This window comes from Mustelus asterias, chromosome 12, assembly GCF_964213995.1.
Source record: "Mustelus asterias chromosome 12, sMusAst1.hap1.1, whole genome shotgun sequence".
NCBI lineage: Eukaryota > Metazoa > Chordata > Chondrichthyes > Carcharhiniformes > Triakidae > Mustelus > Mustelus asterias.
In genome coordinates, this window is record NC_135812.1 from 98,492,650 (window position 1) to 98,504,916 (window position 12,267).

Here is a 12,267-nt window from a genome sequence, read left to right on the forward strand (position 1 = left end):
CAAGCCCAGTGTCATATAAAACTCTTGTCCAAGGAGAAAGGGTAAAGAAACACCTGGATCATTTGAGGGGGAGTGAATCACACACTGAATGGCTGGCAGAGAGAGCCTAGTCGGTCTGCCCCTAGTGTGTCTGTCACTGATATTGTTCTGGATGAAAGTAATGCAGCAGCAAGCTACCCAAAGTCATGTTTGAGAGTCAACCCATTGAGGTTCAAACCAAAGTTACCTCAACTTCCGGAGTACCTGCCAGTGAATGACAACATTCCCAGAGGATCAGGAAGACCCCTGACCAACTTAACTTATAAGGCAATAAGTTTGAGATTCATTTGTGATATAATATTGCAACTAGTTCAATTGTTATTGAAATGTGTTAACCGGGAACTTAAAGGGGAAAGATGTGACAGCATGCCCCTTTAAGGGGCAAGCTCTCAGAGGGTCATGTGACCCATTTGACCAAGTGGGCCAGAGTGTGAATCCTGGAACTGAGCGCGGGTTATCCTTGCAGTTAGAAGTCTAGAGTTGTGTCTAGAGGTAGCTTTACATCACTCTCTGTACATAGTTACTTATCATAATAAACCATTCATATGTTAATCTACTTCCTGGTCATCTGTCTTTGCAGGATACTACACTAAGGTTTATTGAAGTTAATGGCTCAGTCCTGTGGATGATTTTTGGCACGGAGCAAGAGGAAAACATCTGAGATTAAGGTTTAAAAATCAACAGGAAGCCCCCCCCCCTCCATTTTTCTTTGCAGGAGGGCCAAGTTTTCCTGTTCAACAAGAACAATGTCTGAATCATGGTTTGTGGTTTGTCTGAGAACATAAAAGAGAATGCCTGTTGCGAACGTACATCTTAAAAGCGGGAAAGAAAATTAATTTCTCTGAAATTTTTATATTTTGACAAATATCTTTAAAAGGAAGTTCTGTGCGCAAGAATGCCCTTGGGCCAATTTCTGAACAGATGCTCCCAGTGTTACTGCCAACTAACCTCAACGTCACAAATTTGGGCGGCAATGCTTTTCATTTGTTTTATCACCATTAGGTCATTTTATTCCACACACTTTTATCTCTACATTGACCACTTGAAATCTGGGTAAATCTGAATCAGACTGATTCACAGCTGCTCTTGATACATCCATATTGGGTAACAGAGAGAAATAACCCTCTCCATTCATTCTGACTGGAACAGCCTAACTCCAGTCATTTTTTTTGGGAAACAGTAGTTGGCTCTGAGGTGAATGCAATCTGGCACTTGGCTATAAAGGTCAGAATTCCATTTTTTTCTGTTCCAGCACAGAATGAGGCCTTCTTATGGAACTTTTCTGCATCCTCTCTGAAGTCTCCACATCCTTCCTAAAATGTAGTTTCCTCCATTGGACACAATATGCCAGCTGAGGCAGAACCATCGTTTTATAAAATTTCATCATACCTTCCTTGCTTTTGTAATCTTATGCTTCTATTTATAACACTTTTGTGAGCCTAATTAACCACTTTCCAAATCCGCCCTGTCAATGTGTGCACAAACCCCAAGGTGTTTCTGTTCCTGCACCCCCAGTAGAAGTTGCTGGGTGGCACAGTGGTTAACACTGCTGCCTCACAGCGTCAAGGACCCGAGTTCAATTCCCGGCTTGGGGTGACTGTCTGAATGGAGTCTGCACGTTCTCCCCCTGTCTGTGTGGGTTTCCTCTGGGTGCTCCAGTTTCCTCCCACAGTACAAATGACGTGCTGGTTAGGTTGATTGGCCATGCTAAATTCTCCCTCAGTGTACCCGAACAGGCGCCAGAGTGTGGCGACTCGGGGTTTTTCACAATAACTACATTGCAGTGTTAATGTAAGCCTACTTGTGACACGAATAAATAAAATAAATAAAAATTAAAAAGAAATAGAATTTATTCCTCTGGGTGCTCCGGGTTTAAAGGGCGGCACGGTGGCACAGTGGTTAGCATTGCCGCCTCACAGTGCCAGAGACCGGGGTTCAATTCTGGCCTCGGGTCACTGTCTGTGTGGAGTTTGCACATTCTCCACGTGTCTGTGTGGGTTTCCTCCAGGTGCTCCGGTTTCCTCCCACAGTCCAAAGATGTGTGGGTTAGGTTGATTGGCCGTGCTAAATTGACTCTAATGTCAGGGGGATTAGCAGGGTAAATATGTGAGGTTACGGGAATAGGGCCGGGATGGGCTCGATGGGCCGAATGGCCTCCTTCTGCGCTGTAGGGATTCTACTATTTCTAAGACATTCTATAAATTGTAAGTGGTCATTGTGGAGATAAAAATGCATGGAATAAAATGATCTAATGGTGATAAAAAATGAAAAGTATTACCACTCAAATCTGTGATGTTGAAGTTAGTTGGCAGTGACCCTGTGAGCATTTGTTCTAAAATTAGCCCAAGAACATTCTAGAGCACAGAACTTCCTTTTAAAGATATTTATCTGATATTACCTTTCCTCATTCTTCCCACCAATATGTATCACTTCACACTTCCCTGCATCAAATTTCATCTACCATGTGTCTGTCCATTCCACCAGTCTGTCTGTGTCCTCTTGAAGTCTATCACTATCCTCCTCACAGTTCAGAATACTTGCCAAGTGAACTTGATGCTGGATTTGATCCTAAGTTGAGCTTCCAGCCTCTCATCTGCGCCATCACACAGACTGTTTATTTCCACCTGTAGAACATCATCTGACTCCACCCTCACTTCAGCTCATCCACTGCTGAAAGCCTCATCCTTCTCTTTGTTACATCTAGACTGGATTATTCCAATGCATTCCTGCTCGGCCTCCCACTTTGTACCCGCTGTGACCATAGCATTCAAACTCTGCTGACCATGTTCCGACTTGTACTAGTCTGTACCTGTAAAGACTTGATTACCTGTTAAGATTCGCATTCCAACCATTATCTTGTAATTAAGTCTGTGTCTATATATGCCCTGTTTGTGAACCTAATTCTCCATTCACCTGATGAAGGGGCAGTGCTTCGAAAGTTCGTGATTCCAAATAAACCTGTTGGACCTTAACCTGGTGTTGTGAGACTTCTTACTGTGCCTATCCCAGTCTAACACAGGCATCACCACACCATATGTTTTTAGTAATGGTTGATGTTCACCCAAAATAGCCAAATGTCGCTGTGATGACATCTACCTCATCTGAGAAGATTATGAGAAACTAGAGGTATTTGGTCGCTTTGGATTTCCTGAACAGCTGGTAAGCGACAATGACCCTCAATTTGTCTTGCAGGAATTTGAGAACTTTCTCAAGAAAACGATATTCAACACATTACTTCTGCAATGTATCATCCTGCTACTAATGAACTAGCAGAACGCTTTGTCCAAACCATGAAACACACCTTGAAAGCAACCAAGGAACAAAGTTCACTGAACAAACACCTAACAGATTCCGACTGGTTCACCAGAATACCGAACCAAGACCTCTCCTGCCTTACTCATGATAAAAAGATCACTGTGTTCTGCATTTGCTCTCTTGAAACTTCCAAATACCAGGGAGATTGTGCGATAGCAACAGCAAGCACAAGTGGAATGGCAGGAAGGCAAGGAGAAACACAGAGTTTTCCACCAAGGACAGGGAGATTTTTAAAGTTTATTTATTTGTCATAAGTAAGGTTTACACAAGCACTGCAATGAAGTTACTGTGAAATTCCCCAAGTCGCCACAGTCCGGCATCTGTTCAGGTCAATGCACCTCATGCATCTTTTGGCTCAGAACTTCTCCACAGGGGAGAAATGGGTTCTTGCCACCATTCTTGTGCAGACTGGACTTGTCTCTCACACTGTCTGGACCAGAGATGACATTACCTGGAGGAGACATGCAGACCAGTTATTGGCTGGAAGAACAGATATGCCAAATCTGGAGGCTGTTGAAAATCCAGGATCAGACTTACAAAATCCTGACTTGAACCTTCCTGCAACCCCTACTCTACCAGACACCATTGTGGAAAGCAACACCTCATCTTCTGTTCAGACACGGTGAAAAACTCTAGTTCCTACACCAACGCCAGTTAAACCAACTACCGATGACTTCAGTGTGAAGAAGATGCCAGAAATTCGCTGTTAACTGTACTGAGAGCAACAACCTCCAGAACATCTGACTTATTAATAGTGTCTTATTGACTATTATTCATGTTGAACTTGTTTTGAACTTGTTTGTGGGGCATTTAAGGAGAGGAAACGTTATGTATTTGTATTGATTCCTATTGGCTCTGCTGTATTAATGTTTGTGCTAGACATGATGTAATAGACTTAGCGCGGGAACAGAGAAGAAGCAGCAATGGAAGAGATCACACAGCATTAATAATACTGTACATTTTTTAACCAAAGTCTGTCCTGTGTATCAGGAACATCTCCAATACACAACAAGAAGTGAGAAGCAGTTTCAATTCTTCTAATTATTCCTGTTAGACCAGTAGAGTCATCCAAAGGCTGCAATTTAAATTGGAGTATTGGATGGTTCTGTATTATTGACAAGGCCGGCCAATCCAACAGGGCTGAAAGCAAACTGGACGCTACGTCCAGAGCCCTGCTGGAAACAGTCAAAGATGCCAAGCTGCTCGACGTCTTCAGCAATCCAGCAGACGGAGGGCAGCGTAGATACACGTGGTCGCGGCCAGACGGGTCTGTCTGCTCCAGGATCAATTTCATGTTTGCATCCCGTGCGCTCACGGTCAGGTCCACCGACGTCAAGCCGGTGTTCTTCTCTGACCACTGCCTCCTGCTGGCAGACTGTCAGCTGGAGGAAAACCAGAAAGTGGGCAGGGGATCCTGGAAGCTAAATGTAGAACTGTTGACCCCAGAGAACCTCGAGGAACTCAAAAGGGTTTACCACGGTTGGAGAACCGTGAAACCCTTCTTCGAGTCTCCATCGCTCTGGTGGGAAACCATCAAGGGCAACATCAAGAGGTTCTTTATCCGCAAAGGGGTTCAAAAGGCCAGGGAGAGACGGGGGGAAATGTCCCGACTCCAGAAAAGCATGCAGGAGCTACACCAACTGCAGTCGATGGGGGTGGGTGTCAAGGAGGATCTCCGGGAGGTGAAGAGCCAGCAAGCCTCGCTCTTTGCCTCGGAGGCCTCCAAGGTTATCTTCCGGTCCAGGGTCCGCTCCGTGGAGCAGGACGAAACGTGCTCGCGCTTCTTCTTCCAGAAGGTGCACAGAGAATCCTCTGTGATCAGAAGACTGAAGGAAGAAGATGGCTCTGTAAGGTCATCGCAGTCTGACATTCTGAGGATTTGCAAATCCTTCTATGCCGGACTGTATGACCTGAAGCCAACAGACAGCACGGCCTCCCAGTCTTTCCTGTCATCTATCACGCAAGTCTTGGACGACGGCGAGCGGGAGAGCCTGGACAGACCGGTAGCTCTGGATGAGCTGACAAAGGCCGTCGAGTCCCTCCAGAAGGGTAAAATTAGGAATTGGAGACCCATTTCACTATTGAACGTGGATTATAAAATTCTGGCCAAGGTCATCGCCAACCGGGTCAAGTCTGCTCTGGGGTCAGTGATCCATCCTGATCAAACCTGTGCTGTACCCGGCAGGAAGATCTCTGATAGCCTCGCGCTACTCAGGGATATGATCGCCTACGTGCAGGACAGGCGGGTGGACACCTGCCTCATCAGTCTAGACCAGGAGAAGGCGTTTGACAGAATATCGCACAGCGACATGATGGATGTGCTCTCCAAAATGGGCTTTGGGGAGGGAATCCGCAATTGGATCCAACTGCTCTACACAGACATCAGTAGCGCAGTTTCAATCAATGGGTGGGAATCAGATATGTTTCAGATCAGGTCTGGAGTCAGACAGGGCTGCCCTCTCTCCTCCGTCCTTTTAGTGTGTTGCATTGAACCCTTTGCTGAGGCCCTCAGAAGCGACCCAGGCATCAAAGGGGTTACAATCCCAGGCAGCGGAGGGACGCAAGTCAAAGCCTCCCTCTACATGGATGACGTGGCTGTCTTCTGCTCGGACCCCTCGTCTGTTCGCAGGCTTCTCCGAGTCTGTGAGCAGTTCGAGCTGGCCTCGGGGGCCAAAGTCAACCAGGGTAAGAGTGAGGCCATGTTCTTTGGGAACTGGCCTGACACGTCCTTTGTCCCGTTCACCGTCAAGGCAGACTACCTCAAGGTGCTGGGGATATGGTTTGGAACGGCAGGGGCATGCGCCAAAAACTGGGAGGAGCGCATCGCCAAAGCCAGACAAAAATTGGGATTGTGGGAGCAACGCTTCCTCTCCATCACTGGGAAAAACCTTGTGATCCAATGCGAGGTACTGTCCGTGTTGTTGTACGTGGCGCAGGTGTGGCCTCTTCCCAAATCCTGCGCATCAGCAGTGACCCGGGCCATCTTCAAATTTATCTGGAGATCAAAGATGGATCGTGTCCGGAGGGAGGCGATGCACAAATCTCCAGAGAACGGAGGGAAAAACGTTCCCAACGCCGCCCTCATCCTGATGGCCACCTTTGTGTGCGGCTGCATCAAGCTGTGTGTAGATCCTCAGTACACTAACAAGTGCCACTATTTTTTGAGGTTCTACCTGTCCCAAGTGTTGCGGAGGATGGGTCTGGCCACATTGCCACGGAACGCTCCAAGTAGTTGGACCGTACCGCAGCACCTGTCCTTTGTGGAGAAATTCTTCCGGAAACACACCTTTGACCACATGGCTATCAAGCAGTGGTCAGCACGTAATGTCCTTGAGGCTCTGAGAGAAAAGGAGATGGCAGATCCTGTCGGATGGTTCCCTGAGCAGACGGTCAGTGTCATCTGGCAGAATGCCTCATCACCAGAACTCACAAACAAGCACCAAGACCTGGCTTGGCTGGTGGTGAGAAGGGCACTCCCCGTCAGATCCTTTATGCACGCCTGAGGGCTCAACCTCACCGCACGCTGCCCGGGTGATGAGACGGTCGCACACCTCCTTGTGGAATGTGCCTTTGCAAAGAAGGTCTGGAGTGAGATGCTGTCGTATTTGTCGCGGTTCGTCCCGAGCAGCTCGGTGACGCAGGACTCTGTGCTCTACGGGCTGTTTCCGGGGACGCACACCGAGACAAATATCAACTGCTGCTGGAGGGTCATCAACTCGGTGAAGGACGTGCTTTGGTCCGCCCGAAACTTGCTGATCTTCCAACTGAAAGAATTGTCCTCGAGTGTTGCAGACTGGCACATTCCAAGGTCCAGGACTACGTGCTCAGGGACGCGCTCAAGCTTGGGGCAGCCGCCGCAAAGGCACAATGGGGAAAGGCCACCGTGTAAAGCGTCTCAACCGAGGCAGACCGAGGGCCGGGTAACTGCAGAATACCCTCGGCCTGCGTAACTGTGTGTCAGTCTGAAAAATAACGGCACACAGTCAACTCTGATGATGTACATAGTTTTAAGTAATGAAATGTAATGAATGTAATGTTTTGTAAATAAGCACTGTATTGTACTGTAAAAATGATTCATTTCTTGCACTGTTTGTAACTTTTGGATCTGTCGTTTGCAATGTCTTATTTGAGAGGTTTTTTTTATGAATAAAGTATATTTTTTAAATAAATAAATAAATAAATTGGATGGTTCTGAATGTAGAGTCCCACAGGAGTTTGATCTTCCTGGGTCATTGTTGTGCAACTCTTACCTTGGGACTTTAGAGGGAGAGGGGGAAGAGATAGTAGAGTACAGCATTCCAGAAATTCGAAGGTAATGGCCCTCAATTTTAAATTTTCATCCTTGTTTTCAAATCTCACAGTGGCCTCACATCATCAACACCCTCCCCTGCCTCCTCCAGTATCTGTAACCTCCTCCAGCCCTGCAACCACTCAAGATAACTGCACCACTCCTATCCTGGTCTTGAGGAACTCTGATTTCAATCAAATAAAATAAAGGCAAATTACTGGAATCTGCAACATAAACAGGAAATTCTGGAAAACCTCAGCAGGTTTGACATCTGTGGAGAGAGAACAGAGCTAATGTTACAACTCTGGATGACTCTTCGTCATGAGCTCTGACAAAGTCATCCAGATGAAACATTGGCTCTGTTCTCTCTCCACAGATGCTGTCAGACCTGCTGAGATTTTCCAGAATTTTCTGTTTTTAATTACTTCATCGTTGGTGGTTGTACCTGCAGCTGCCAAGACTACAATGCCTTAGAATTCCCTTCCTAAACCTCTCTGCCTCTCGAACGAAGAACAAGGAAAATTACAGCACAGGAACAGGCCCTTCAGTCCTCCAAGCCTGCACCAACCATGCTGCCTGACTTAACTAAAACCCCCCTACCCTTCCGGGGACCATATCCCTCCATTCCCATCCTATTCATGTATTTGTCAAGACGCCCCTTAAAAGTCACTATTGCATCTGCTGCCACTACCTCCCCCAGCAGCGAGTTCCAGGCACCCACCACCCTCTGTGTAAAAAATCTCTCTTAAAACAATCCTTAAAACCTAAACTTTTGGTCAACTGACCTAACATCCCGTTATGTGGCACTGTTGCAAGTTTCTTTGACGTTTCTTTGAAGTGCCTTGGGATGTTTTACTAGGATAAAGCACTATATAAATACAAGTTGATTTTGGGTGATCAGATGAGAGATTGACAACTAACTTTTCATTTTAAATTAAATAGAGGACAAAATGTCCTCTATTCTATTGAAAAACATTTCTCGTTTGCTCTGTTTGAGCCATGTTATATTTTGCCTCAATGTTGACTAGATATGTTATATAAACGTTTTGTTTCATCATGTGCCAAATGTTACACTGCAAATAAAACAAATCCTGGCTGAACAATATTTTTAAAAATTACATAAAAGGAAATCCAGTTATTGCCTGCTGTTCTTTTCCGACCTTGAAATAACCTCGACAAGCTTGTTAAAATAATAAGTCAAGGAGATGCCATTCTAGAGAAACTTCCAGTAACAATAATTAACTTTTCATGGAATGAGTGAGGGCCATGTGGCATGGGTTTGTACGAAAGAAGGCTGGAAAAGCTCAGGTGGAGAGGTCATGTGTGATCCTATAAATCGCAGTGGATTAGCAAAGAATTCAATAAGTATTCCAAAAAGTTCATAAAAACAAGTCTGGGCTGGTACCCAGAAAATCACAGCAGCTTCAGTTATTTTAGTCTCCCCCATCTGCATTTTTCCAGTCAATTGCCTTAAACTATCTTTGCAGTTAGCTGCTCCCAATTCCATTTTGTTTCCGCTGCTAAGTCTGACTTCATTTCTCCACAAACTCATGTTTACCCAAAACTCCAGCATTTAACACTGAGATGAGGAGGAACGACTTCTCGCAGAGGGTGGTGAATTTGTGGAACTCGCTGCCCCATAGCGCGGTGGAGTCTGAATCGTTGAATGGTTTCTGAGAATGGAGATAGATATATTTCTAATTTTAAAAAGGGGATACGGGAAACAGATGGAGAGGTGGATTTGAGATCAGGGAGAGATCAGCCATGATTTGATTGAATGGCGGAGCACGCGCGAAGGGCTGAATTTGCCTGTGTTCCTATGCCTACCACCAACAAGACCTGTTCACCTAAATCACTCACACCTTGTTATTCTCCGTTTGCGACCTATATCCCAATACGTCAAACTCAGGTCCCTAGTCTTTGATCCCCCCGGCTTTACCCAGCCTCTTTCAAACATCTTAGAGTGCACCTTGATCCATGTAGACAACTTCAATACCTTTGTACTATTTGTAATGACCATTGTGAAATCAGACTTTTGAATGGACCCACTTCGCACTAAGTTGATCTTTCTCCACACCCTAGCTATGACTGTAACACTATATTCTGCCCCGTCTCCTTTCCTTCTCTATGAATGGTATGCTTTGTTTGTATAGCGTGCAAGAAACAATACTTTTCACTGTATACTAATACATGTGACAATAATAAATCAAATCAAATCAAAAATCAAATGTCTGGAACATTTCTTTGACTGCATTGAAGCATCTCAGAGTGCACCTTGATCCATGTACACAATCTAAATACCTTTGTACCATTTTGATTTGATTTATTATTGTCATATGTATTAACATACAATGAAAGGTACTGTTTCTTGCACGCAAAGCATACCATTCATAGAGAAGGAAACGAGAGTGCAGAATGTAGTGTTATAGTCATAGCTAGGGTGTAGAGAAAGATCAACTTAATGCAAGGTAGGTCCATTCAAAAGTCTGACGGCAGCAGGGAAGAAGCTGTTCTTGAGTCGGTTGGTACGTGTCCTCAGACTTTTGTATCTTTTTCCCGACGGAAGAAGGTGGAAGAGAGAATGTCCGGGGTGCATGGGGTCTTTAATTAAGCTGGCTGCTTTACCCCAGGCAGCGGGAAGTGTAGACAGAGTCAATGGATGGGAGGCTGGTAATTTGTAATGACCATTTTGTGATGTTCTTTAGGACATGCAATGTGATGTATGTAGAAATCTGAATATTTACTGCAGTGTGTGTGACAGACAGTTTGAAATGTTTGTAATGTTCTTTCAGATATTTTACCAATAAAATATATTGTTCTCAAAACAAAAACTTTTCCAAAATCATCAGGTTTGAATGTGATTGTATTTGGAGGAAGCAGGAGCTGGATTGAGGATTATTCCTGTCAGAGAGGAATAAATAGGTTTAGATTTATTTACCTGGATTCCCAGTGAGCCCGGGGGGAGGGGGGACTGCGGTTAATCATTGAACCGACTCGGACTCCCGGCCAGGTGACTGAGACACAGACACACACCCCCGGCCCGGAGGATCAGGCAAAGCCCCGGCTCGGCCCCGGGCCTCCACCCGGGACAGACCCCCGGACCCGGCCTCCGCCCGCACAGGCTCCCGGCTCAGGCCCCGCGCCTCCCCGCTCCGCACAGACTCCCACCCGGAGCCTCGGCCTCTCCCAGGCTGCGCCCTCACCGCGATGCTCTCCCTGTCACTGAGGCGGCTCCGCCCGGGCCTGGGCCTAGGCCTCGGGCAGCGCCGGTACCCCGCGCCCGGACGGCCGCTGCGCATCGTGGATCTGCGGAGCGACACCGTGAGCCGCCCCGGGCCCGCGATGAGAGCGGCCATGGCGGCGGCACCGCTCGGGGATGATGTTTATGGAGAAGATCCGACCGTGAACGGTAAGAGAGAGAGAGGAGGGAGGGAGTGGTAGGATGAGGCTGTGAGGGAGATGGTGTCCATAGGGTGACAGGGAGAGGGTGTCCATAGGGTGACAGGGAGAGGGTGTCTATAGGGTGACCATAGGGTGACAGGGAGAGGGTGTCTATAGGGTGACGGGGAGAGGGTGTCAATAGGGTGACAGGGAGAGGGTGTCTATAGGGTGACAGGGAGAGGGTGTCCATAGGGTGACAGGGAGAGGGTGTCCATAGGGTGACAGGGAGAGGGTGTCCATAGGGTGACAGGGAGAGGGTGTCTATAGGGTGACGGGGAGAGGGTGTCAATAGGGTGACAGGGAGAGGGTGTCTATAGGGTGACAGGGAGAGGGTGTCCATAGGGTGACAGGGAGAGGGTGTATCGGGTGACAGGGAGAGGGTGTCTATAGGGTGACGGGGAGAGGGTGTCAATAGGGTGACAGGGAGAGGGTGTCTATAGGGTGACGGGGAGAGGGTGTCAATAGGGTGACGGGGAGAGGGTGTCTATAGGGTGACAGGGAGAGGGTGTCTATAGGGTGACAGGGAGAGGGTGTCCATAGGGTGACAGGGAGAGGGTGTATCGGGTGACAGGGAGAGGGTGTCTATAGGGTGACAGGGAGAGGGTGTCTATAGGGTGAGAGGGGGAGGGTGTATCGGGTGACAGGGAGAGGGTGTCTATAGGGTGACGGGGAGAGGGTGTCTATAGGGTGACAGGGAGAGGGTGTCTATAGGGTGACAGGGAGAGGGTGTCCATAGGGTGACAGGGAGAGGGTGTATCGGGTGACAGGGAGAGGGTGTCTATAGGGTGACAGGGAGAGGGTGTCCATAGGGTGACAGGGAGAGGGTGTATCGGGTGACAGGGAGAGGGTGTCTATAGGGTGACGGGGAGAGGGTGTCAATAGGGTGACAGGGAGAGGGTGTCTATAGGGTGACGGGGAGAGGGTGTCAATAGGGTGACGGGGAGAGGGTGTCTATAGGGTGACAGGGAGAGGGTGTCTATAGGGTGACAGGGAGAGGGTGTCCATAGGGTGACAGGGAGAGGGTGTATCGGGTGACAGGGAGAGGGTGTCTATAGGGTGACAGGGAGAGGGTGTCTATAGGGTGAGAGGGGGAGGGTGTCCATCGGGTAACAGGGAGAGGGTGTATCGGGTGACAGGGAGAGGGTGTCTACAGAGTGACAGGGAGAGGGTGTCCATCGGGTAAC

At 47.5% G+C, this 12,267-nt stretch overlaps 1 protein-coding gene and 1 long non-coding RNA gene across 3 annotated transcripts in view; one reads left to right on the top strand and one right to left on the bottom strand.

Annotated features, from left to right (window-relative positions):
- Positions 1-3,575: 3,575 nt before the first annotated feature.
- Positions 3,576-10,872, bottom strand: LOC144501734 (uncharacterized). The gene is made up of 2 exons (XR_013499182.1): positions 10,811-10,872; positions 3,576-3,805 (listed from the first exon to the last, which is right to left on the bottom strand). It is a non-coding gene; the product is annotated as an uncharacterized LOC144501734 (long non-coding RNA).
- The window catches only part of tha1 (threonine aldolase 1), a 90,329-nt gene continuing 88,551 nt past the window's right edge, over positions 10,490-12,267 (top strand). The window contains exon 1 of one of the 2 annotated variants that reach the window (XM_078225685.1): positions 10,490-11,051. In XM_078225685.1, coding sequence (XP_078081811.1) covers positions 10,850-11,051 — 202 coding nt within the window. In that variant the 5' untranslated portion in view covers positions 10,490-10,849. The remainder of the gene's footprint in view (positions 11,052-12,267) is intronic. The other variant, XM_078225686.1, reaches the window with a different exon arrangement.